Source organism: Cucumis sativus, chromosome 1, assembly GCF_000004075.3.
Source record: "Cucumis sativus cultivar 9930 chromosome 1, Cucumber_9930_V3, whole genome shotgun sequence".
In the NCBI taxonomy this organism is placed as follows: domain Eukaryota; kingdom Viridiplantae; phylum Streptophyta; class Magnoliopsida; order Cucurbitales; family Cucurbitaceae; genus Cucumis; species Cucumis sativus.
In genome coordinates this window covers 23,204,857-23,231,719 of record NC_026655.2, presented here as the reverse complement: position 1 = coordinate 23,231,719, position 26,863 = coordinate 23,204,857, and the positions used below count along the sequence as shown (strand labels likewise).

The following is a 26,863-nucleotide window of genomic DNA, read 5'->3' as shown; positions in this document are numbered from 1 at the left end:
TCTAAGTCAGTGTAAAAGTTGATATGCACAAGGGTAAATCTTAACTGAATGCATGTCATAATTGATGTTCTTTGGGCAGGTAAGAGTGTCCACAGATTTGTGTCTCAAGATTTGATTTCATGTCAAGTTGCTAGGGTCGTGATAGATTTGTTGAAATTTGTTGAAGAGATGGGGCCAAAGTTGAAAGGAGAGAGAAGCAAGAGCAGCAAAGAATCAATTTCACAGCTACATGCTAAAAGATTTGACTAAACTGTCACTTGTAGTTTCAAACGTTACAAACCATCTTTAACTATCATAATCGATTCAAAATTACCATTGGAGTGAAAACTTGGCCAAAAATTGAAATCTAAAACAATATGACAATCCAAACTTCTATTTTAAGTCACCGATTCACCTTTAACACTATTCCAAGTCTTAACTTTATTTGAAATTGTAAGGATAGTTTTGCAATGTTTATTAAAGATAGTAATATTTTGAATATTAGAGTAGTATTTCTGAGATCTCATGTAACAGCATCGAGAGGCTAAAACAAAAATATTTGAAGGTTAAGGATCATTGTACATTACCTAGATGGGAAGAGACAAGGCAGAGACAGAGGGCAGGCAAATTCACAAAATTTAGCATCAAACTGTGATCCTCTGCTCAGTGTCAGCCCTTCATTTAATTTAAGGGGGAAAAAAATCCAGAACCCATATGATTTAATAAGAAAAATAACAAAATAAGTCAATCACCTCAGAAGGATTTTGAACTCATTGTTTAGGACAAATCAATAGCCTCTGGCCAAATTTACATTAACTCTATGCAGTTTTAACTTTTGCTGCTTTGTTTTCACCTCAACCGCAAAAGACTTGGTCGATAACAAACCACATGAGCCTCCGAGACTTCAAGTAAATCAACAAATTTGGTAGTAACATCATTCTGAATTCTGAACAACTAAAATTTACCAATGTAGAGCCTAAAGTCAGGATTCCGTCAAATTTGAGTCGAATTTCTGCCTGCTTTCTATTGTCAGCATGCAGCCATGCCAAACCATATTCACTCTATCAATCTTTTACAATATAACTCAAGAACAGTAAGAAAGCTTCACCGGTCTCCATGAAATGACATTTTCATCTTCACTGGTGGATATTTCACTGTTCGCCTAAAACATAAGGTTAAGTAACCACATGACAGAAATCGGAATTACTGTTCCACATCTCTCCTAAACTCTACCACATGTCATCTAATTTCATTTGCCAGTGCCGGTCTGCGCAAGAGTACTCCGTTTGTGAAGTCAATATATAAAAAATAAGTATTCATGTAGTATCATCCAGAGTTTAGTATCCCCCCAGTTAGCAATGTTCAGATGCTACTAAGGCACAGCCACAGCCTTGTGGAAGTGCAGAAAGAATCTCATGGTTTCATATTCGAGAATTTTAAATGTGAAAAATATCGTATCTGGCAGGTAATCTGAGAGTTCTTAGTTCAGAGGCCTCAACCTCTCTCCGTCAAATGAAAGTTCATCAATGCACAAACTTCATCAAACCATCATTGGTAGATTAAAGTGAAATCTTACTGTGGCCAGACAGAATAAGTTGTGAACAGCTTAATTATTAGCCGCGGGAAGAATTGTGCCATGAAGAATTTAGGACCCATATTCGTTCATCTAGACCCGCAAAATTTGCATCACAACAGCATTCTTGAGCTTCAATAGTTCCCAGAGTTCATATCTAACAGGATATAATCTTTTATGACGCAATAGTGGGCTCTGGACCATCATTGTGAATACCATTCTGAGATTTCATCATGCACTGGACCGAAAAATCGGCTGCTGTTACAGGATCATTCATGAGTGATGAATCTACTTCTATCTTTTCATGGTGATGTTGATTGTCTACAAATTTATTTAAACTACAGACAGCATCGTAACTGGAAGGTAGAATATCAAACTCCATATCGATTTGTACTCCATTTTTACTTTGTTGGAAGGAATTGCCACCTACAACCTCTTCAACAGAACTTAGTCGAGGTGGCGATATACAGATTGAAGTTGTATCAATATCCATCTCAGTACAAGGGCATTCTTCCTCAGCAGTTGCACCATCCACGCGGTTTCCAGTCACAGTTAAATCAACAAGCTCACTACTAGAGTTATCAGTAATATTATTAGAAGCTTCCTGTCCAGAGGCACAGTCACTCTCGTTCTGATTCAATTTGGACTTGTTTCTAAGTACATTATCCCTAAAAGATTCTGTGTCACCAGTAGATACTTCCCTATCAATTTTATTTTCCAGGGTTTTTATCATACGAGCCTGAAAAGGACCTCTCAACTCTAGGTCATTTCCCATACTGATTAGTGCATTCAACTGCTTCTGTACAGACATTGCAAAGGATACAGCATGATCACGTATTAAAGAATCATGAGGTGGACGATGCAGCATGTCAGTCAAGGCCTTCTGATACTGCAATAAACTGACCGACGGTCTTGTTGTCCCTTTTTTACGGCACATGTTAATAACTTTGCACATATGCTCGCATAGGTTACCCATTTCTGCCCATTGGCAATCACAAATACCAAAATGCGAACCAGGATTCCAAACAACAAACTTCCTGTCTCGAGTAATTTGGTCGGTTACTTTTGCAATACCACCTTCAATAATAACATCCGAGTCTGGAATTCTCAATGCTCTGCGCCAATATGTCAAACCACTCATCCACTCATCTTTCCAATACCGAGAAAAATTATTCTTCTCCGAGTACTCATCAAGCCAAAAGTAAGAATGTACCTTTGTGCCCAGCTTGTCAACCAACCAATCTGTACGCTGATAAACAGCACAATCTTTCTCATTCAGCAATCTGAGCTTCAACTGGCTGTGGTAAAACTCCATTGCAGCACATGTTTCGAGACTGGCGAGTGGAAGGCTTGTTAGTGCTGTAGTCCACATCCCTAAGACCAAAAAAATTCAGACGATGAGAACTCCAATGTGCTCCTACCCACCAAGATTTTGTAACTTGTTGCACATGAAGGAATATACAATCTAGCCTTCAAAAAACTAAAATTCACAATTGCAAAACTGTAAATCCTTTAACTCATTTGTTTTCTGACCCGAAAACATGTACCTCCTTCAAATGGAAAAGAATGAAAAACACAAAAGGCACGTGTCTGAATGATATCTAAATTCAAATACAAGGGCATTGTGAAAATCCTAACATTAGTTATCAAGTTGTGGTCATCAGAAGACTTTAGATGATGTAGATTATGCAGATATCTACGGAAAAAAAATCATCACATCTAGCAAGTATGATAAACTGGAAAGAAACAATTTTTTTCTCAGAAATACTCATGATTAAAGCAGAGATGGATATAGACCTAGTCTCGGACACCAGGTTGCCTTAAAGTAGTCAACAAATTCTGGATCATCAGCTTGATCTTTAATCATCTGTTCAAATGAATCCACGTTTTCATCACCTTGGCGAACTCCATCCACTGTTTTTTCAAGTTGTCTTAATATCTCAGCTCGTTTCTCATTTTCAGAACATTTCTTCAGTATGTTTTTATGCCATGCATGGCGGACCCGCCAGAAGCTTAATAAAACAGAACACTGAAATATCTCCCTGAATAAAAGCAAAGAAATACTCTCAAAACTCAAACATCAGAGGGCAACATACTTGAATGGTCACAGAAGGAATTTTATGATTTTTATACAGAAAAGTATTGAAACTTCAATCACGAATAATGGCTTGACTTTCATTAATTAGAAACATTCACACTACCAATAGAAACAATTAGATCAAACCAATCAAGTAAACCTAAGGCAGGTGCTAGAATTTGAACAGAAAACAGATGTCAAAGCCGCTCCTATTAAGAATCACAAGAAAGAAAGTTCCTTAAGTGAATTTATCAAGGTGTGCATTGTTTTAAATCCAACAAACGGTTCAAAAAGAGAAGCCAGCATATTCTTCTCATATCCAATACTACAAAACTTTAGCTAGACAGCATGAATCAATAAGCATCTTTAACCAATACAGAAAGACTAAACAAAGAAACAAACTATTCCAAAATTTATAAATCCTTCATGACCTATCAAGCTGTTTAACATCTCATTTTATGAGGCCCCATGTTAATCTTACAGATTTGGGACAGATTTTTAGGTCAGTCAAGTTCAGCTTCCAAAAGTACCCTTAATTTCAGAACTTCAGAGAAAAATAGGATAACCTTATTGTTTGTACATCAGCAAGAGGATCATCCACAACAAAGCCAGCTAATCTCCATGAAGGATCTTTGGTTTGAACTCTACTATGAAGAGCCCTCATCCACCTATGGGCATCCCCACTAGCAAATCTCGTTGAAATAATCCAAGCTACTGGAATTGCATTGTAGTCTGAATTGAATGCTACAAGACTATGAACTGGATACTAGACAAAAATGCAGAAAAGGAATAATTAGCATCATCTGGCATTGAAATTGAATCTTATAATTTAATAATGTTGAAAAAACGAAGACATAAAAATTGACCGACATACCTTCAACTTGTTTGTTCCAAACCTTGAATCTGATGCGAGAAGGCCACGATTGCCAAATCTTATCATTTGTTGCAATTGCCACTCCGTTTGAATTCCCAAAGTAAAGGTGTCTGTATCAGTAAAATCCTCGTAAAAGAAGACATTACTTTGGTGGCCTTCAACCCAAATAGATAAGCTTACTGCATCATCTTCATCAAGTTCATGAGTGGAACGTCTGATGCTTCTCTCCTGTATTCTTACATATCGATGAGTTAAAAGGTCATCACGATTGCATGGACCACCCTGTTTCTCTACAGATTCGTTATGTCTTTGCATAATGGTCTCCACAGAAACACCAACATACAGAAGCGACAATATACGTAGACGAAGATCTTCAGAGATGTAGGGTGCAAACATAGCACGAGTACCTTCAGCCTTCTTGTCTTGAGGACCATGGCATGGCAACCCCTTCTTATCTACATGCTTATCTTCATTGTATATGATCAGTGCAATAGATGGTTCAGCAATTAAGCGTTTGACGATAAAGTGGCAGGTGCAACCCCTTTTAGTGTTTGGCCGTCCAGCATTTTTCTTCTTTGGTACATAAGTACTTCTACTGGGTCGTCTGACTCCCCCTTTCCTGTGGTCATCAGGTCCAAAGGAACACCAATACCTACATATTCAATGAAATAACTAAACTTCTTAAACTTGAAGAAACAATAAAAATAATTACATGAAAACATCTGTACATATTATAGAAATTAATGAATGTGGGACTTACAAAATGTATTCCAGTACACCATCAACCTTTGCCTTGAAAGGTGCTTTCAAGGCTCTTCGCCGCCTTGCTTCAACATGAAATCTGGTTGGACATTCTTTATTTGAAGACTCACCACGCACAAAATCACCAACTCTAGCAAAAGGGATTACAGCAACTCTATCCATGTTGTCACGCCATCCTTCAACCTTAGACCACACAAGATCAGCTGAAGAAAATTCCAAGGTTGGAGGATTCTGTACTGGAAGAGAAAAAATTTCATCCCATCTGGCCATCTAAATGTGAAACAAAGAAATCGCATGAGTCAATAGTTTAAGAAGCAGAACATGAAACACACATTAAAAGACCCCCAAATTTGTAAGAAAAACAAATTCTCTCACAGCATAACAAATCAACATGAAAAAGAAAAAAAAACAGAAACCATCAGCATATTAACCAATAAACTTATCAACACATTGCAATACCGCAACCAAGGTATCAAAATCCAAATGACAAAAAAATGAAAATAATAATCCATTCCCCTTATTGTCAACTCTATACTAGAAGTTACAACACCCAGTACTACCTATCACACTAAGAATGTCAGACTTGATTGAACAGGGGGAGAATAGTAAAGCAGAAAATCTGAGAACCCAGAATCCCCTATCGTTCCCTAAAGAGAAAAAAACCAAAAAAAGAAAGGAAGCTAAACTAAAGAACAAAAAAACCACCAGAAACTTCCCATTATCTGCAAACCTGAATTTAACCTGCCCGTAACCAAGCAGAGATAGAGGACATTAGACAACATGAAGGAAGACCATATGCCAACGAAAACAAAAAATTCAAAACAGTTCATCAACACAGAAGGCCTAACCATACAACTAATTGCAATCACACCAACTGAAAGTTGTGTGAAAAGTTTAGAGAAAAGAGCAAAGCCTCAACGTACTGTCTTATTAGAAAACCAAAGCCCACCGAAAATTGATATCTATATCTCGTTGCACACTTTACCAAAGGAATGAAACTCGCCCTGTGTAGCCAGTTCTTCTCACTCAATCGCCGCCGGTAAACGCAATTCACTGTTTTCCGAATACCGGAAAACGAAAAAGGATTCCGGAAATGCTGATAGAAATGAAGATTGGTTTGGGATATGGTCTGAGAAACGAAGAGCTTAAAGTTGTGATCCGTTCTGGCCAGAGAAGAAAGGAAGATAGAAGAAACAACCACCGGAGGCGGTGAGGCTTAAGAAGAACGTCCAAGCGGAGCCAAACCCAATTGTAAAAAGAATTGGGTTGAGGGCAAGATAGTAATTTCGTAAAATAACCCAAAATCCAAAACTTTTTCTCTATGCTTTTAGGCGAACTTAGAACGTTTTTTTAATTTCATTTTTATTCAAGTAAAATGTATTTTTTGAATTTCATATCTACTTAGTCGGTAGTTTCAAAACAAACATTTTAGTTTTTACGTTTGTTAAATAGATGGATAAATTATATTGAATTAGTTAGAAAATAAATTAGAATGAAAACTTTAAAATACTTCCCTCTGCTTATTTCTTTGATCTTTGGCTCTTAGAGTAGTCTTTGATCTTTGATTTTGGAATTCACCCATAACATTAATTAACCTCACTCCCAAGTTAGGGTTTATAGTCTTTTTAACTATGATTATTTTAATCATAAGACCTATGTTAGGAGTACATTCACACCCTCCTATCCCTCCTAATATGGACTTGCTAGGGGGGCTGTTTGGGCCTATCAAGTCAAACCCTTATGAGGTTCAACTGATTTCTCAATGTGCTTCTTCATCTAAATTGTGCCAAACTCACCTTTAGGATATTATCTCCTAACATAGCTTCGTCATATCAATCTTCTTTGTTAATATTTCGTTATGTTCGATAATATCGTTGCTAATTGATCATGTCTTGTAGCCTTCTTTGCTTATCTCCAATAGCTTGATAATTAGTCTCGTAGCTTATTTGTTTTATCATACCTGACTGAGGTTAATCTACGTACCCATCCCTAAATTTTGGACTTTAAATTTGGTTTAGTTGACTATGGGGTAGCCAATCACCGATTTCTTCACCACCCCTGATGGGTTTCTCATGGAAACTTTCTCGTTTCTGAGTAATAATTAAGTCTTAGCTTCTTTTGAGTTTCTTCAACTGTATTTTATACAATTTTGCATTCAAATATAATTATATAATAGTTGTATTGCTTTCATAAATATTTGTTATATTTGTTTGTAAGTTGTTTGTGATATACTTTAAGTAATAAATTAGGATATGTGTAAGACAGTGGGAGAGTAAAACTTATACTTATATAGTGTTTTGCAATTTTATAGAGATACTTGAAGTTGAGGGTTGAAGATATGCTTAATGATGATTGTCTCTTACTGATGGTGATCGTGAATTGTAAATGAAATATCACCCTTAGCTTGTCCATGCTTGAATCTTGTACCTTATCACTTGTAATGAGACCAACCTCATCTATACAGAGTTGATATATATACTTATCTGGCCTCCACCACAATTTTCATGCCAACAAATATAGAACTTCTTCCATGCCAAAACTTCATAAATGAACTTCTGAGATGATATATTGTTGAGTACTATTCGTTAAAATTCAACCTGATTTGAATATATTATTCCCTATCATTGGTGCAACATAGATTTCTTCAAAATCATCCATAGAAACTGTTAAATAATGTTGCCAACACATTGTTATGTTATCATGATAATCTTCCATTCACATTCTTTTTGAAGTCAAACAAACGCACACAGCGACGTGATTTTCGCTGGTTTAAGACATGGTGACACTCTTAAATATCCCAATAGAATATTGTTGATAAAACAACAGAGGAAAAGCCATCCGACCCAGGAGGCGTTGCAAGCAGTGCGTAGCATTCATAGCTTCAGTAACGCCACAAGAATGCATCCCCCATTCATAGTCTGTTGGGAAGGAAGAGAGGTTTCAAAAGATATGTGAGAAATAGCGAAGGAAAACCGCGTCCACATCAGAATCAGATTCCACACCCAATGCCCCCTCTCATCATTAAGCACACCTCAAAATGGAATTCTTTATGTTTATGATCCTTTAGTTTTGTATGTATCTGACTGTTATGTCTATCTTTTTACATGCATACAAAACTGAATACTTTTTTTTTTTTTTATGTCACATTCAGATTTAAATTCAATAGTTTCTTATATATATATATAGTGCTTTTTTAAGAAGGGAAATTGGATAGTAGTTATATATGTATTAGAAATAAGCTCTTGATTTTATTATAAATTGATTCATTTTTATTTTAAAAGCTTTCTTGTTCTAAATGAAAATATTATCAGTTTGTTTTGTTTGTTTTTAAAGGGATTTTATTTGATAAAAAGATTTAAAATTTTATGAAAAGTTATATTTACTAATAGCTCTTCACAAAAGATGGCAATCTCTTCTTCTAATAAAAGACAAAACTTACCAACATTCTATGTTTGTTTTACCATGATAGCAGACGTAGTGTCAGGAGTTTCGTAAGTTTGCACATACCATTGATTTGATGATTATACAATATGTATAGTAAAAGTTACGTCAGTAGCTAAAGAACTTTCAAGTGAGTCAAGTAAGTAGAAGTCTACACCATAAATTTCAACAAGGTTTCACAACATGCAAAGTAGTCTACTATTTATGATAGAGTAAGTTGTAATTCTCTGAGTTGAGAATCATGATTGTCGATAAAAACAATAGATTTTACATAAACTATGAATTCTTCAAATATCTTGCCAAGATGAAATTTTTGAAGTTTTGAAAAAATATTAGAAATACAATCGTTCCACGTTAGAAAGATTCGTCTCAAATAAAAACATATTTAGTTAGATTCATAAAATATTCTCTGGTTTGAGAGTGAAATAATGACGTGAGTGATATAAAAGCTTTTGAAAGAATACTCTTGGAGAAAATACTTATGTTATTGGTCACATAGTAAACTTTTTCTAATATGTGGTTTTCTCACAAATTTAGAGTTTTTCCACCTTAATTATTGCATTGTATTTTTAAAGTCTTTCTTTTAAATTGTCTGTCACTTATTTTCTGCTTATATTTAGTGGAAAGTTATAAGTAGCCAAGTAATTGAAGTTGTTAATCCATAACACACCCTCATGGCACACCCGTAGAAACATGTCTTGTTTCAGTCTTAGACTTGTGATATCGATGATTCTTCCAATAGAAATTAGTAGCCAAGTAATTCAAGTCGTTAATCAGTATAGCATTTAGAAGAATAATGTATTGCATTAGAGCCCCCTAAAAAACTACATAACTTATTCTACTCCTTTTATTAATGGTTCATATAACTGCTGCTACAAGTACATGGTTTGTTCCATCAAGAGTAGTATAGTAAATGATTTACTCAACGCAGTAGCTTTGGGGGCTGACACAGAATCAGGTTATAACTCGTCATCTCCAGAGTAAAAATGACGAAAAACACAGGAGAAGTCTTTGTTTTCATATCCATCCTCGCAGAGTTTTTTGTATCTGACAAATAAATAATTTATATGAACTAACATTTTCATCAAGCTTGTACCAAAATAGGAGTAGAATGGATATAAATACATTCAAAACAGTAGAGAGACGACCAAAAGAGCAAAGGGTTGAGGGAACACTGGAGGAATAGTAATAGGGGGAAGAGAAAAGGTAAAAGAGAAAATTCAAAATTTTCATTTATGAAATGTTAGAACTTATATTTTATAAACAAAAATTTAACGTAATTTTGAACATATTTTTCTGAGAAATAGTTAAAGAGGTCTGGGGTGGGTAGAGCCGAAAAGGTGAAAGAGTTGCATTTTTTAAATTAAGTCTATTTCTTGGCGTGGTTTGTTATGCTGAGTAGAAGAGTTCCATTCTTAGGTCAATTCTAAAAAGAGAAGAAAAACATTTTTTAGTTTTCAAAAAGTAGATATCAAGCCAAAGATCTAGAGGTGGAAGAACCAAAAACAAAAAACGAAATGATTACCAAATGAGGCCTAATAAGTACTTATAATTTTTTGCGAGAGTTGGGAGGTTAACTGTATAGTTAAAAGGGTGATTCAGGCAATGTGACACAAAAAAGGCATTAGAAAAAGAGAGAGGAGAAGAAAAGAAGAAAAGGAAATTAACGTGTCTTTTTTCCCCTCTAAACTTACATCTCTTGCGCCTGGGAGGTGAGTGGATGTTGGAGGCCAACTTCACCAGCTGATGCTTTTGCAAGGTTTAGATCTTTAAACTGCGTTCAACAAAAAGTACAATTGAAGTAAGACTTTTAGAAGACCGTTGAATATGTTTGTAGTCAAACTAAATTATTTTTCAATTTTTTCAGTATTTGATCATGGCCAAAAGTGAATTTTGAAGACTTTAAAGGCACTTGAACACATGTTGACCAGTTTGAGATGAAAAAGGAATTTTAAGCACATGAAAATCATTCCTAATAGGTACGATGATGATGATAAAACTCAAAACATAAAAACTAAAAAGTATTTCATTTAGAAGCACAACTCTCATAATCTCAAAATTATACTTCTAAACTCGGTCAAATTCTATGTGTTCATGGCACATGTTAGAATTCCCAAGGATTAACTGGCAAACTGCTCCTAAATTCTAAGAAGCACCTACACTTCTAAAATGGTTCCGACACGCCAGCTGGTGTGTCAATTATTTTATTATTATTTTTTAATAGACACGTCTGGGTCACTTTGGGACATGAAACCTGCAGATTTGGGAAGAAAAATTTTACTAAAACTAACATTTTAAAAGCGAAAAATGCCCCGCCCAAAGACAGACCATCAACCCTACATTTTAGGCTTATTATTATTGTCTCTGCCCTTTTCTCTTCATAGAAAACAGACATCCCACAGTCATGATTGATATCCCTCATTTCTCCAAGCCCAAAACTTCACGTCCAAACCTTCACGCCCAAACATTCACGTTCAAACCTTCATGCATAAATTCATGAATTCTATGGTGTTTAACTTGTAATTTTGATGTTTTCAAATGAAATGTTTCACAATATGTTTATATGCACAACATATATTTAATTTTTTTAATAAAAAAATGTATCTCCAACGTGTCGTGTCCTACTTTTTTTTTAAATTGGCTTGTCACCGTATCAATGTCGGTGTTCGTTGTCCATGCTTCCTAGCCTAAATTTAAGTACAAGCGCTTGTAATATATCCTTTTTAGGGAAAAAAAACAAATTAAAACTTAATTAAGAGGTTGGTTGTATTATTTAAAGAAGAGCGTAGATCAACTACTTAGCGCATGATAACCAATCCAAAAAGGGATGAGAGAGGAATATCCCAACAAGAGAGTTGTCAATGGCATATACTTATCCTTCAAAGAATAAACGGGTTTAAATGACTAACCATAAGCTTTGTCGCAAATCCACCATCATAATCTCTTGCAGAGGGCACCTCCTCCATCACCCCAGGAACTGGATTGTAACTTTCACTATCACGTGGAAATTACTTGACGTTAATAAACTTCACTAATAGAGAAGTTTTAGCATGAGAAAAGAACTTGATAACAATTTGATCTAATTATGTCTCCAAAATGCTATAGCCTAAAAGGAAGAAACTACTAATTTTAAGAGATATTTCTTTTTGTAAATTGCATAACCATCTAATGCCTAACCCAATGAATAGAAAAGCTAGATGAATCTAAACAAGATCAATTGCATATCCCTAGCATGCCACCAAACTTGTTGCCGCTAAAATTTAATTGGATCAGGAAATGAAACAAATAAGAATTTGCAGTAGAATAGCCTCCAAGGAGGGCTGCCCGCGCCCATTACTAAGCACTTAAGGTCTCTTGGTTTGACTAAGAGGTTCCAAGTTTGTTTCTTTGAGTGAGCTTAATACCAAGAACCCTTATTTGTCATATATATTCACCAAAATATCATAGATGATAATACTAAAAAGTTGTCATAGATGATAAAACACCTAAATTGTCATATATAAGTATTTACCAAAATAAATATAAGTATTTACCCTCTAATAGTGAATAGTTTAAAATACCCTGCAGGCGCAAGTACCAAAGCACGGCTAGAAGAAGCGATTTTTTTTTTTTTGGTGTGGGGAGGGGGGGGATGAGGGGTTGAATCTTCAGAGAGGCAAATGTTACTATGATCTCATATGAATCACATACATACCTACTCCAACAGCGAGCACTTGATGAATTGAATACTTTTGTAAGAGTTTTAGCAGAAATTCCAAGAGACTGGCCTAGAGCCAAAGCTTCTGAAACGCCAAGCATACTCACTGCCAATGCCAAATTGTTGCAAATCTTTGCTGCCTATGACATAACACACTGCATGTATCAGAGTCGAGCAACAGATCTCCTGAGAATGACATTTTCACATATGATACAAAAGTTGAAATCATACAATACTTATTCTTGATGAAGAAATAATTTAGGTAAAATGTTTGTAAATGCTCAAGATGATTAAGGATAATTGATAAAGAAAGCTACAGTAAGTCAAAACATATTAGATGGTGGTTTGAAATTCCATAGCTAACAAACTACGAGTCTACGATTTTATAAACATAAATGAGCATTACAACCAAATAGGATGTCCTTTAAATAGAGAGAACATGGCATCTACTGGTGAATTTTGTCAAATAACGGCAACTTTGTTGATTTTCCATATATATGTGCAAATAAGCATTTGTGTACCATGGGACAGGCACTTTTATTATCACGTTAAACCAGAAGCATTTGTTTTGCATTTAAAGCAACAGAAATTTGGAAAACAAATAAACTACATATGAATATTTATTCAAACAATCAAGTAATGATGATGTGAAACAGAATGCTTCTAAAATGAACCATAAAATTAAGAAACTAGTTATTCATTAAACAACTGCAAAATGTCAATATTTAGTATGTCATCAAGATCCAAAGCACTGTAGCTATGATAATTTATAGAATCACAGCTTTAATCACCAGATACAACAAAAATAAAACAAAAGGAGAGAAATGAAACTCACCGATCCATTTCCAGATCCACCACAATAAACTGAACCTTTGCCCATTGAAAGAAACAAGGCTTTTGCAGCATGGTAAGCTTCCTCAAGACCACCAACCTGATGAATTGTCATCTCTTAAGTAAAAATTTAGCATAGGATGAAAGAAAGAAAAAATACAAAGTTAATGAAGAAAAATATAGAAGGCAAGACAAAGCTAAAAACTAGAATCTAATTAGAAAGATGCTCTATTAAACCCCTGCCTAACCCCCCCCCCCCCCCCCCCACACACACACGTGCGCGCCTAGAGGACTGCTAGACATGTGTTTGTTTCTCATAATCTAAAAAGCACAGTGTGTTTGTATGTTATACATCCATCGAACACTTGTTGAGTAGACTACAAAAACACATGTGACAATAATAACTTTTGACCATGAAATACATCAAGCTAAGTTGTTTAAGCATATAAATGCATCAATCCATTTACTTTGAATTTCTCTTTGGTATAAAAATGATATATATTACTAAAAATATATTTTAATAAGCATGTCATTCCTGTGACGTGTCCTAGATTTTCAAAATATGGCGTGCTATCATGTCCCCATTGTACCGTACCCATGTCTCATATTTGTACATGTGCTTCTTCGCTCAGAATAAAAGAAGAGGAAGAAAATGCAGTAATAAACAAGCTTATGTATATTTGAGCACCACAAATGATAAATGCAAACTTCCACTAACAAGAGGGTAGATTATATTCGATCAATCTACAGACTTATAAATTTGCATAAAACCACTTCACCGTGTCAAAACAAAAGAAGAGTTGGCATGACCTTTTTTTTTGTTAAACAATATGCAGGGTGGGGAAACAAACTGGCTACTGTTTAGGTCATCAAAAAACTGCTACTAACAACCACGTGTCCTATATATATGAAAAATTGGCCATGAGATCCTCTCTTTGATGGCTGACACAAGAAGTCTCCTATTTAGAGAGGCGACAAGCCAAACACCCACACAGCTTCTCCCTGCAGGAACCATCATTCATGTTCATTACTCTATCAGTAACCTCGTTCATGTTCATCACTCTATCAATGTTGTTACGACACCCAAATCAGATTACTTCAAAGACAGTACAAGAAAAAAGTTATTAGTAAGTAAAGAGTAAACCCATAAGAAAACTTGAAGTGGCAAAAGACCCTCAAATGCTTGACCACGGAGTGCTAGCCAAGGCAACATCACATGTTATTGCTTTCTTTTTGCCTAATTCATTGCCGTCAGAAAATATTTCCATGTGCTATATCAAGCAAGTTTCAACAGGTCCAGGAGATTTGTCTAATGTCTCTATGTTCATTCCTTTCACACTTCAAGATCAAGTGGATAAATGAAACTAGATATGCATGATAATATTCCACACTATTTCACTAAGCAGTATATGCATCTTCTAAATCAAAATGACATAATTCCATCAAGATACAGCACATACAAAGTTACAGAGGCCAATAATGAACTTATACCATGAACGTTAGTGTCCTAGCATCAGCAGCTAAAACCCCTCCAGATACAGGAGCGTCCAACATGACAGGGCTTTCCCAAGAACCTACATTAAAAACAGTCATAAGATACAAGGAATAGCCGTAAATTGAGGATTGAAAATTTATTTTATCTTTTCACGTTGACTTGTTCGTTGAGTCACTAGAAAATAGATACACAAAGGATTACCATAAACAATATAACATTATAGATTAGAAAAAGAGAGAATGTGAATTGTAATTTTTAAAAAAGTACCAAAACAAAACAAACAGAGAACTAGTCATGGTGTCAATGATTGTCATAAATATGCAACCCTCCCTATTAATTTCCTTCACTTGCTCACTCAACACAAATTGAAACCAACTCTTAATCTAAAATTAACATAATGGAACTATTTTATGTTAATTTTAGTTAAGTGTGAGTGTATTTAATATAATTGTTTCTTCCTAATATGGAAGTTCTAACAATTCTTTAAAAAATTACCAATTCAGGCTATTCCGTGATTAGTATGCTGCAGAGTTTACAATTTTTTACAGACAAACAAGTTACAAGATGAGTCATACTATACATTGAGTTCATATGAAAAGTGTCCAAGTTCCTGTTGATCTAAAACAGCTACCTCTCTTTTCCTTCAAAATACGGCTAGAGACAACTGCGGAAAGCTCTCTTGATGTTTGTGGATCAATGGTGGAGGAGTCTATTAATAACCACGGCCTTATATGACAGCCACCATGGAGCAAACCATGTGAACCATTATACACATCAAGAACCTACATGCATAAATCAGAAGAAAACTAAGGATGATATCAACAAGAGCATATGTAAAAGAAAGATAAGCTCTACAACCCAAGCAGCAGAAAAATGAGATCATCACACTATGGAACCATGCAATCTTCAAAAATATTTTAAATTTCTTACAAAATAAAAGCATATAGATACCAACAAGCGTATCATATACAAACGAGTACCATTCATAACAAAACTTGAGCTTGTACATTTAAAGCTTAAATTCTACTGATGTAGCTATTTATTTTGACCAATTTGAAGTAATTGTTCTTGGTTTTTTTGTTCATTGACAAGGCACAAGTCATGTGATCAACTTGAACAAATTAAAATGGTATAGAAGGTGATATTCGAGTCTGAAGCAACATAACAAAGTTGATAACCACTTTAGAGCAAACAGTTCTTCAGTATCATTCCATTTCAAACTCATTTTTAAAGAAAAACACATAAAATGCCTATTAAATTCTACTTCAGAATATATAATAGTCCATCTTCTCCATACAATTCTAAATTAAGATAACACAATGCTTTCCTCAGCATATGTACGTCAGAAATCTAAGTAAGATTGTCATGTACATACCAAAAAGTAAATAGACCTATCATGGAACATAAAATTCCAACTTAAGTGAAGGAGAAGCCAATAAAGTCAAAGCATAAAACATGCATGTCACAGCCTCAACATAAATAAATATACAATCCAAGTAATAAAATAGACCCCTTCAAGATGAAGGGGGGGAAAGCCGGTAACAACTCACATGAGAAGGAGATGGTAGCATTGTAATGACAACATCAGAAGCTTCTGCAACTTCAAAAGGTGTTTCTTTAGTGGCAACTCCCAGATCTGAGTAATTCTTCATTGTATTGCGGTTTCTAGTAGAAAAAAAGTTATGCACAGTCAATGTAAGTCAAACCAAGTCACTTTTTCAATGAAAGAACAGCAAAAATGCTTTACACAAAAAAATATCAGGTGAAATCCACCTAGATCATGTATGTTTCCTACCAGGTTCATCACCAACCAACTATGAACTTATTTTTGGATCAACAGACATTTTCTAGAATAAGGACAGTTTAACAAAATCTTTACAATGGCCTTTAGTTACAACAGAAGATTCAAGTAAATTACATGTCATGTACAACCATATTGTATCCAGCCTTTATTAGATTATTTGCCATTCTGGTCCCCATATTTCCCAGTCCAATGAATCCAATACTCTGCAAAACATTGTTAAATGCACTTTTTTTTAGTCTGAAAAATGTCAAAACAGGAACGTGAAAGAAAATGGAATCCATGTTTCCTAACTATTGAATTGAGGAGTTAGAATTAAAGAAGTATGCAGCAAGCAACATTTTATCAAGTCAAAAAGTATATGATCTTGAGTCTTCGAAAAAGAATGCGAACTGCCCCACTGCCAGATCACAATTGTCAAAGAGCAATAGGGTTTACTTATGCCAAGTTGGCAACCTAATAGTATAATTCCATATCGCTCATCAAGTTGCAAAAACTATTAAAATAAGGTCCGAGTCAAGACTAAATGGATTGCATTGCATTCTATAAACTCTTGAGTACAAATTTTTATGTCAGATTAGTCCTTACTATAAGATTTCGTATACGGAAATCAGAGAGTTTTTAAGAAATTTATTTTCTATCATCCATAAGAAACCACGTTTTAAAAATTAGGCTAATCCATACAAAATACTCCTAAATTTTGCAGTTTGTGTGAAAAATATCCTTGGACTTTCAAAAGTTTCAAAAATACTCTAGAATTTCCAAAATGAGTTCAAAAAAACTATTACAAATAGTTTTGGATGGAAACCGTTAGAGTTCGGTGTAAAAACTACCCTTCAACTTTTAATTTCAAAAATTAAAACAAAAAATAAACAAACAAAAACAAAAAAACCTATGCTATATGAATAAAAACCATTGACACCGTTGTACTTCTCTATTTCCTTTTTTTTTTCCTCCCCAATCTTCTTCAACACGTACACCCTTCTTTGTTCGGTTTGACATTTATTTATCCAAGAAAAATAAATGAATAAAACTGCACACTTTATAAGGTCTATATTTTTTAAAAAAGGAAATATCCTCATTTATTGATAATGACAAAAGCTCATAATACAAGAGGATTATACAATGAGCATACAAAACAAAACCAAGCAAGAATCAAGAGGTGCACCCAAATATCTCAACTAGATTGACATCTCCTTTAACACCCTCATCACATCCAAACAAAATAGAGAACCAAACAACAATTAAAGACCAACTGGAGGCTAACCACAGCCAATACAGCTCAATAAGAAACATAGAAACAAACTCTAAAAAGACTAGGAATGAAAATACAGTCAAACAAAGGAGCTGCAAATTAAAGAAGCATCAGAGATCGTGGCCCAAACTGAATCATTAATCAAGGTGGAAAGATGAAGGAAGAAACAGATTAATGGAAGCACAAAAGGATTTTAGTACTTTAATGTATTGACAAAGTTGAAGCCCCTTAGCACCTTCATCATATCAGAAAGTAAACTTACTGTCTAAGACATAAAAGTCCAAGTACACAAGATTTCGTGAATATGGCTACCAGCCCAAAAAAGAGATACAAACTCGTCTATCCAATCAGAAACACATACAAAACAAAGTAGAAACAATAATTAGCTAAAAAGAGACACAAAAGAGCTGCAATTTAAACTCTTTTAGAAAGTTTAAGAGTATTTTTTAAACTTTTGAAAGGTCATTTATGTTTTGATTTGTATTGGATACGATGAGGGTGTTAAGGATGTGTCAACTTAGTTAAGATAAAAAAAACTATAAAAAAGACAAACAATAAGTGAAAGAAGTGTTTTATAAGCTTAATTCTCAAAAACAAAATACATGTTTTAAGTTTTGCATTAATCCTATGGCTGCAAAACATCAGTAGACTATGTTAATCATATCCTATAGAACAAAAGCATTCACTTAAACTTGGAAACATTTCCATCAGTTCAAACACAGCATTTCTGCTAGTTCTTCAATCCCTAAACATACCAATCATCATTTGGCTCTACAAGCTAGAAATAACATTTCAGAAAGGGAGAGAGAAACAACAAATAATGATGATGATGATGATGATGATCCCATCCCATCATTCTCAAAAACGAAACAAAATCAAAGAACTTGCCTGGAACGAAGCCAAAGAATCAGCAGAGAAGAATCTACGAATAGAAGGTGTCTCGTTCCCAACTGGAAAAGATTTGAAACAAGATTTGCTCATATAATGCCTGAAAGAAGCTGCAGCCCTAAAAATCGCCATTGAAGGACGGAAAAGTGGTTCCGGCGATGGGAAGAAGAAGAAGAGATGATGAGTGAAGAAAGAAGAAAGTGTTGTTGAGTTTTGAGTCAGACGTCACGTCGGCAGCTTCTCCGGGATAATGCTGATCCGACACGTCGTCCATCATCACCTGAAACAGAGTAAACGTTAACGAAAAGGACTCTTCTTTTATTAATGTCTAATTTATAAATGTATTATCAATCCATATCTTTATTTATAATCTATATCTAATTTGTAAGATAAAAAGACTAAATAAGATAGTGATTGAAAATGTGCCCTTTTTTGTTACAATATGAATTATAAAAGAAGTTGTGAAACAATTACATTTATTCTTGTATTTGAAGAAATATTATGGAGTTTGATGTTTGACACAATTGAATTGACAACACAACAAATTGGATTTTTTTTTCTTTTTTCTTAACATATTTTATATTTTATCTATCTTCCATATTTTTTTTGAAATGTTCTATTTTTTACCCTTTTTAAAACATTTATTTTTATTTAGAAAATATAAATTAAAAATTAATGGTTCTCATATATATATATAGTTATTTTTAATATTAGTTTTGAATTTTGGTAATATTTGATTTGTTAAACCCAAATATTTTTTTCTTACTCATTTGTCCAAAATAAAATTTCGAACTTCTTTAATTATAATTTGATAAATGTTGTAAGTTATAATAAAATTTCAACTATTGTTTTTTTTAATACCTTTTTTGAATTGTTAGTTTTAAAAATAGCAAAATAAATTAAAATATTTATACGTTATAGCAAATTATTTTTATTCTATCGATAATAGAAATTGTCTATCATTTATCAACGTCGCTGATAGAAGCATATCAATGTTTATTATTATGGTATATGTTGTAAATATTTTGTCAAATTTGCTATTTTTTACAATTCGTCTTATATTTATAATCTTTTTTTTACTGTTGTTTATTCTAACTTTTTCGGTTGACTTTTGACAACAATTCTCGCCAACCTCTAGTTATAATTGTTTTACACTAATCATTGTCGCCTACCTCTGATTACAATTTTCAATGATCATTAGCCAACTCCTATCAAAACCTCGACAAATAAATTCTTTTATTATAATTTAAAATATCTATCCAATTACCGTAATAGAACATTGAAATTTATTATATATAAACTCTTTAAGGGCTTTTTATTAGAGAGGAGTGGAATGGGATATTTTAGTTTAGTTCTTAGCTCAATATTATCCTACAGAAAGAGCAACGTAGATAAAAGCTAAAATAATAGTCTACACTTCAAGCATAAACTGTTATAAGTCACCATGAACTCTATGACAATATTGACTTAATTGTATTAATTTATAATTAATGAAACATATTCTATGACTAAAAAGTTAAAAATAACCGAACAAAAATTTAAAATAAGAAAGAGTGAAGTCTCTTAAAAATGCAGGTTTAGGGTGAAAGGAAAGGAGTGCGTCTCTCCAATGAAGCAAAGAAAGAAAAAACTCTTTAGGGCTAATAACTTTTTTTTGTTCAAAACTGCAAGCATTGTCAAATCAATTTGAAGAAAGAAAACTAGAATTTTCACAGTTCAAAAGATTCAATCCTTTACATATGAGGTGAAGTAGAATGATCCAAAGAAACCAGTGGATGAAGCCATCTGAAGCCCATTTGAAAGAAAAAACAAACAAAACCAAACAAAACAGAAAAGCAAAGAAACCAAACAAAACAGAAAAGCAAAGAAACCAACAAAACAAAAGGGCAAGAAAACCAAAAAGAAAAGACAAAAAATGCCCTTGCCTTAAGGTTCACAAGGTCAAAAAGACCCATATTGGGAAGGGGCAAAAGTAGGGAATTTCTTTGTATCCATCAAAGCATGTTCTTTTTTTACAACCAACTTTCAGTACAACTGATTACACTAACAATGTCAATGAAACTGAGGGAATGGAAGAAGCCCTTCCTTTATCTACCTCAAAGAACAGACCCTAATCTAATTCAGAAATGAGAAGCTAATGAGACATTAAATTCCCAATTAAAGGAAAAAAAATTATATCAAACAAAACAAACTCCAGCTTCTATCTATATGGAGGAAAGATCCTCGTATATAGTCTTGATACCTGGTCTTTCTGATACTGTTCGAATACATCGTAAAGCTATACCAAGCACCTCCTTCATACCCTTCTCTGCTGCCGCATTGCTCATTTCGGGTAACAATAAGGTATCGAAACAGTCGGAGCCCCGCCCTTCGGCCACCCGTAACCGCACCCAGTCTGTTAGATCAACTCCTCCCTCTTCACCAGAGATCACATCACCAGCACATCTTCCAGTTAGAAGTTCCAGAAGTATCACTCCAAATGCATAGACATCAGACTTGAATGAGGGCTGTGGCTTTTTGGAAGCTGCCAATTCCGGTGCACGGTAGCCTAAGACCCCAGCGTCGAGAATTTGTTCAATAGTGCCAGCATGAGTCATGAGGCGATGAAGGCAATAATCAGCAACTCGAGCATTCAGGTCTGCTCCATCTAGTAGTACATTTGTTGCTTTAAGATTTCCGTGTGGAACAGCTCGATCGAAATGGAGATAGTTCAGGCCACGTGCTATATCAACAGCTATCTTGAGCCTTTGAGCCCATGTCAAAGGACCTTTTCTACTCGGACGATCTGAAAAAATGTTACATTGGCAGGAAACCATTCAGAATAGAAGCAAGAAAAAGATCGTCTGAAGATCAGTACTGAAAGATCCCTTGAAAATGAAACAAGCAATCTTTCATCAATTAATGTTTGAATCAGCACAGCAATAAGAAGAAAGTTTTGAACACTCCAAATCAAGTATCTTTATTCAATCTTCCTAACTACCAATTAGTTCTTTCAATGTGACAGACAAATAGAAAATGTTAGTCTATTTCAATTTTCCATCCCGTAGAAGTAGCAATGTATTCACAAGAGGTACTAGTTCAACTCAATAAAAGGTAATTTTCTTTTTCATTTGGCAATAAAAATTGTAGTTCAAGCAGAATGGAAAAATGAATTAACCCAAGACTTACCATATAGAAAGACTGCAAGGCTTCCAGGTGAGATATAGTCCGAAAGAATGAGCTTCTCATGCTGAGTAGGCCCCCAATAATATCCTCTCAAGCCAACGACATTCGGATGCCTGATATTTGCAAACTTTTTAGCCTCCTTAGCAAATTCCTTTCTCTGCTTCGCTACACCTTCCCTCAACCACTTAACTGTCAGAAACATCCCACTCTCTAGTGTTGCTCTGTAAGAAGTGCCATGGCTGCTTCTCCCTAACACTTCAGCTGGAGCTCTTGATAGCTCCTCTGGTGTCAATGAGATGGAATCATCAAGAAAATGAAGTTCACCAACCAAACGATCCGGTGATCTCACATCCAATCTTGCAAGGTTTTCAGCAGTAAATGAATCACCTGATTCAGGCGACCAAGAGAAATGGCTGTTTTTTGCTGGGGAGAAACCAGTTCCTACTGCTAGTTTCTCATCGGGGCTGATTATCTCAGACGACGACCCTTTCCTTGAAGTCACAAGGTCCTCAGCTGAAACAACCAGATTGCTACCAGCTCCAGTTCCGCCAATGGCCGAGGAGCTTAGAGAACTATGTCTACGAGTGTCTTTAGTACTGGCAAGCTCAGGTGGATTTTTCCTTGATATGCAGATGTAATGGAAGAAGATAGCAAGGAGGACAATAATAACCAATGCAATTACACATGAAACAATTATTATTACTTTTACAATTGTGTTCATTTTCTTTCTCCCTGATCTACCATCTTGATTATTGCTTGATCCAGGACCATTTGGAAGATTCAGTTTTGAATTTCCAGGAAAGAATGCAGAACGTGGAAATTTTCTCAAATTTTCGGGGACAGTTCCCGAAAGATCATTAGATGAAACATTAAAGTTTTGAATGTCACTAGACAAGTTGCTTGGAAGGGGACCTGTGAAATGATTTTGTGACATGTCTAATGAGATCAATGCACTCAGATCGGACATGGATGTAGGCAAGGATCCAGAAAAATTGTTTCCAGCAATATTCAGCATTGTAAGGCCAGTTAAAGATACAAATTCGTCAGGAAAATAGCCATCGAGCTGATTATGAGAAAGATCAAGAACCTCGAGGTTTGCTTTACCAGGGGAAGGAAGCAAGAACTTAACAGCACCGTTGAGCAAATTATTTTCCAGATAGAGCTCTTCCAAAGTGGACATTGTGAGCAAGTCAGCCAGCAAAGGGCCATCAAACTGGTTAGAGCTAAGATCAAGGACTCGAAGCTTTGGATACTTGGTAATAGCACTTGGGAGTGAACTACTCAGAGTATTATGGGATAAGTTCAGAAAGTTTAACCGCAAGAACTGTGGAGTTAACTCAGGGATTGGCCCTGTCAAAAGATTCTGACTAAGATCAAGGAATTCAAGGTTCCCCCACTTTATCATCCTTGTCAAATTTCCCTTAAATTGGTTATTAGAGAGATCAAGAACAGCACAACTTCCGGTCAGCAATGGAAGTTCACCGGTAAGCTGATTGGACGAAAGATTGAGGACAAGTAAGGTGGTTGATGTGATCATACTTACTGGCCCTGAATGATAAACCAATTTGTTAGAACAGTATTAAAGTGGAACCACAAAATGATATGTTAAACAATATAAGAAACTACCTTCAACATAAACTAATGTAACAACAAGAGGAAAGTTAGGTACCTGAGAGATTGTTGGCACTCAAATCCAGTTCAGTTAAAACTGAAGCATCTCCTTTTAATAGGTTATTAGGAATATCTCCAGAGAATCTATTGTTGCTCAGTTTCAAAATTTGGAGATCATACACAAAACTAAAACCAGGTAGCTCTCCTGAAAACTGATTGTAACTTAAATCCAATGTTTTCAAGTTTTCAAACAGTGATAACTCGCCTCCATTAACCAACGATCCAGTAAGCTGGTTGTGACTGAGGTTTAAATGCTTGATGGAATCAGAAAGTCGAGGCAAGAACTTCCCATGCCCCATGTCAGAGCTCGTTAGCATGTTGTTACTGAAGTCAACATGAGTAGCACCAGACAAAGTGAAAAATTCAACATCTAGTGTGCCATCAAGCATATTACCATGCAAGTCAAGCACCTCAAGCTCTGAAAGGAGCTCAAAACCCTTTGGAATCCTGTCAGTAAAACCATTGAAAGATAGATCCAGGTATACCAAGTTTGTCAGCTTAGTCAATGCTGTAGGCAGAGAGCCAGAAAATGAGTTGTGACTTAAATCTAATGATCGAATTGATTGAAGATCAGCAATTGGATCGATGTTACCCGAGAAGTTGTTGCCAGCCAATGATAGGTTCTGCAAGCTGGTTAACCTACCAAACCCTTGTGGTAAGGATGAAGAAAAGAGGTTATTTGAGATATCAAGAAACTCTAGACTTTGAAACTCGGCTATATTGTCCGGCATCTTCCCTGTTATCGAGTTGTTTGACAAGGAAAGCTTTGCAAGTTTTGTTAGGTTTGAAAACACATTCAAATCTACATCAGCAGAAAGGCCCAAACCATCCAACACCACTCCAGCAACACTTCCACTATTGCAAACAATCCCATTCCAAGAAGAAGGACAGCCATCAAAATCAATGGACTCCTCATTCCATGAGCTAACAACAAACCCTGTTGGGTCATGCTTGATACCCTTCTTGAACTCAAGCAAAGCCAATATATCTTGTGAAGGGAGCTGAGCCATAGCAGAAACAAGCATGAAGGACACCGCCAAAATCCTCAAGGCCCTCATTTCAATGCAACTCCGAAAGCAAAAGAACCAACAACAAAGAGAGAATGCAGCAGACTTTCCCCAATACCCCAAAAAGTACTTTTCAGGAAAACAGAAAATCCAAGACAACCCTCAAGCTTTAGATTCTTACAAGCAAAGAGCTCAAACCCAAAAAAAACAAAAATACCAATAAAGCAAAGAAGATAAAACAACCAAACTCAACAGCAAGCTCACAACCCAAATACAGAAATGTACTATCTCAAGGGCATTCCAACAACAACCACCACACAAATTCTAATCTTCAGCAGAAAATAAACCAATACTTAAACAAGCAAAATAAACAACACCAGCCTTGTATTTTAAGAGATTTGAGCACAAATATAGCAGCATTTCCTCACAAAACCCCTTCTGCCAGAGCAATGTAGCCACACCCTTAACCAATGCCCTGAAGAAGAAGAAGAAAAAACAAAACCTTGGGACTTCAAAGAGCATAAAACTACTCCATACCTTTTCTCACAGCTTTGAGATACAATGCAGTGAGCAAAGAAAACCCAAGAAGAACAAAAGAAAAAGGGAGAAATGGGTCTACAAATAAAGAAGTAGAGAGCAATAAAGAAGATGGGACCAAAAACCAAAAGATTTTGCCACCCAAAAACCCTAAACAGAAGTGGGATTAGGGTGTTTTAGAGAGTAAAGAACTCGAGACTGTTCTTTAATGAAGATTGGAGGAGATTGCTGAAGAAAAAGGGAAATGGGGTTTGTGTTTTTCTTTCAGTAGACAGTCACAAACCCTCTTTACTGAAGGTGAGAGTGCATGTGAGTGACCCAAACAAGAACCCCACTCTGCTTAAGCATTTTATGGATTAAAGAAAAACAGGAAAGAGAATTCATGGGGAAAACCAAATAAAATTAAATTTAAAAAAAGAAAAAACCAGCTAAATTTAGATTCCTCCTTTTGAGGAGGTTCAGTGTCAGCTCAGCAGACAACAAAGAAGAGGCGACGCGGGAAAATGCTGTAGATTTTCCTAAGTAAAATGATAGTATTTCACCCGCCAACAATGAAAAATGGAGGGTCTTCCAAATTTCTTCTCCTCCTTACCACCAATTTTTAGCAATTTGGAAATAGAGATTTACTGAAAACATACTTCAGATTGTATTTTCTAAAAAATATATAATTGGGTTTGTAATATCAAATACTATACTTTTAAACATTTTTATCCATATTTAAATACATTTCTACTCTTTTACTCTTCTATTCAGAGCTAACATTTTGATCTATATTGCACTAAGTAGACTTTGCGTTTAATTCAACCCACGGTCATTTTAATTTACATGCGTTTGAAATCTAATAATATATTTTTCAAAACAATGGTACATATTTAATTAAATTGAGTTAATTTATGGTGGAAACTATCAAATTATTGACTTTATCAGTAGATAGTTGAGCATAGTATTTGACCTTCCAAAATAGAACTTATAAATTTATTAGGTGAATTTATTAGGTTTGTTTAAAACATGTAAATTAATAATTGGGAAACTTGGGATGTGATTTATGAAGCTTGAAAGAGTAAACTATACCAACATAGAAAGTGTATTTAATTAATGAAAATGACACTACCAAATATATTATTTTAAAAAAATAAAAGTATCATTCATTTAATTCTATTTGCTTTTAAAAAAAACACAAGCATTCTTGTTCTTCATTATAGAAAGCAAAAAAAACGTTACCAAACCAACCCTTAAAATTTAAAATTGCAAGGATAAGCAATGAGGAAATTGAACAGAGTGATAGTGTGAGAATGGTATATTGAATCCTCCTCAGTAATTTCATGAATATTATTATGAATGTGTGAAAGGAAAACCAAATTTCTCCATATATATATAAAGGAATTGCCACGTAAGGAAAAGAAGGACCCACAATTCCCTTTTGACTAGGGCTGACCTTTGCTGACTGAATTCTCATTGGTCCAGCTCAAACAAAAGAGAGAAGAGAGAAGAGAGAGAGGTGGGGAGTAGGTGAAAAATATAATGTGAGTAGGACCCCATGTGTGAGCCAATAAAAGAGTGACACGTGGGGCATAATTTGTCTTTACTAATGCAAGTCCTTATCATGATGGTATGTATTGTTTGTGTATGGGGGAAACCTTGGGTTGTGTGGTTAATAAAAGTGGTCACTACTCAAGAAAAAAAACTTTTCTTTTTTTTTCTTTTTTTTTTATTTCTATGTATTTTTTAAAAATTCAATTTGTCTTTTTCACCACTTTTTTCTTTTTGGAATATGCCTTTTTGAAATAAAAAGATTTCTCATTAATTTGGC

At 34.9% G+C, this 26,863-nt stretch overlaps 3 protein-coding genes across 5 annotated transcripts; all 3 read right to left on the bottom strand.

Moving 5' to 3' along the window:
* Positions 1-507: 507 nt before the first annotated feature.
* LOC101211068 lies at positions 508-6,502 on the bottom strand. Of its 2 annotated transcripts, none has more exons than XM_004135501.3 (6): positions 6,189-6,502; positions 5,264-5,535; positions 4,504-5,155; positions 4,196-4,395; positions 3,350-3,594; positions 508-2,926 (listed from the first exon to the last, which is right to left on the bottom strand). In XM_004135501.3, exons 2-6 carry the CDS (start codon positions 5,533-5,535, stop codon positions 1,728-1,730), a joined length of 2,568 nt encoding a protein of 855 aa, XP_004135549.1. In that variant the 5' UTR covers positions 6,189-6,502; the 3' UTR covers positions 508-1,727. The 2 variants fall into 2 exon arrangements, with proteins under 2 accessions (XP_004135549.1, XP_031745229.1); XM_031889369.1 differs by having other exon boundaries at positions 6,251-6,502.
* Positions 6,503-9,415: 2,913 nt separating this feature from the next.
* On the bottom strand, positions 9,416-19,032 carry LOC101210819 (probable 3-hydroxyisobutyrate dehydrogenase, mitochondrial). 2 transcript variants are annotated; one of them, XM_004135500.3, is made up of 10 exons: positions 18,674-19,029; positions 16,648-16,736; positions 16,280-16,394; positions 15,361-15,511; positions 14,726-14,808; positions 13,239-13,334; positions 12,401-12,543; positions 11,616-11,700; positions 10,401-10,480; positions 9,416-9,753 (listed from the first exon to the last, which is right to left on the bottom strand). In XM_004135500.3, the coding sequence occupies exons 1-10, from the start codon at positions 18,803-18,805 to the stop codon at positions 9,666-9,668; spliced, it is 1,062 nt and encodes a 353-aa protein (XP_004135548.1). In that variant the 5' UTR covers positions 18,806-19,029; the 3' UTR covers positions 9,416-9,665. The 2 variants fall into 2 exon arrangements, with proteins under 2 accessions (XP_004135548.1, XP_011659096.1); XM_011660794.2 differs by lacking the exon at positions 16,648-16,736 and having other exon boundaries at positions 18,674-19,032.
* Positions 19,033-20,579: 1,547 nt separating this feature from the next.
* LOC101210080 (LRR receptor-like serine/threonine-protein kinase GHR1) lies at positions 20,580-25,405 on the bottom strand. The gene is made up of 3 exons (XM_004135497.3): positions 23,508-25,405; positions 21,842-23,386; positions 20,580-21,458 (listed from the first exon to the last, which is right to left on the bottom strand). The coding sequence occupies exons 1-3, from the start codon at positions 24,565-24,567 to the stop codon at positions 20,878-20,880; spliced, it is 3,186 nt and encodes a 1,061-aa protein (XP_004135545.1). The 5' UTR covers positions 24,568-25,405; the 3' UTR covers positions 20,580-20,877.
* Between the last annotated feature and the right edge of the window lie 1,458 nt (positions 25,406-26,863).

Coding starts and splice junctions, on each gene's coding strand:
- LOC101211068 (XM_004135501.3), bottom strand. CDS start 5,535: ATGGCCAGATGGGATGAAATTTTTTCTCTTCCAGTACAGAATCCTCCA. Junction 5,156..5,263: donor GGTGTACTGGAATACATTTT/GTAAGTCCCACA, acceptor TTGAATATGTAG/GTATTGGTGTTCCTTTGGAC. Junction 4,396..4,503: donor TTGGAACAAACAAGTTGAAG/GTATGTCGGTCA, acceptor ATTTTTGTCTAG/TATCCAGTTCATAGTCTTGT.
- LOC101210819 (XM_004135500.3), bottom strand. CDS start 18,805: ATGGCGATTTTTAGGGCTGCAGCTTCTTTCAGGCATTATATGAGCAAA. Junction 16,395..16,647: donor AATATGGTTGTACATGACAT/GTAATTTACTTG, acceptor TTTTTCTACTAG/AAACCGCAATACAATGAAGA. Junction 12,544..13,238: donor GTGGATCTGGAAATGGATCG/GTGAGTTTCATT, acceptor GTTATGTCATAG/GCAGCAAAGATTTGCAACAA.
- LOC101210080 (XM_004135497.3), bottom strand. CDS start 24,567: ATGAGGGCCTTGAGGATTTTGGCGGTGTCCTTCATGCTTGTTTCTGCT. Junction 23,387..23,507: donor GAGTGCCAACAATCTCTCAG/GTACCTAACTTT, acceptor TTTATCATTCAG/GGCCAGTAAGTATGATCACA. Junction 21,459..21,841: donor CCTTGCAGTCTTTCTATATG/GTAAGTCTTGGG, acceptor ACATTTTTTCAG/ATCGTCCGAGTAGAAAAGGT.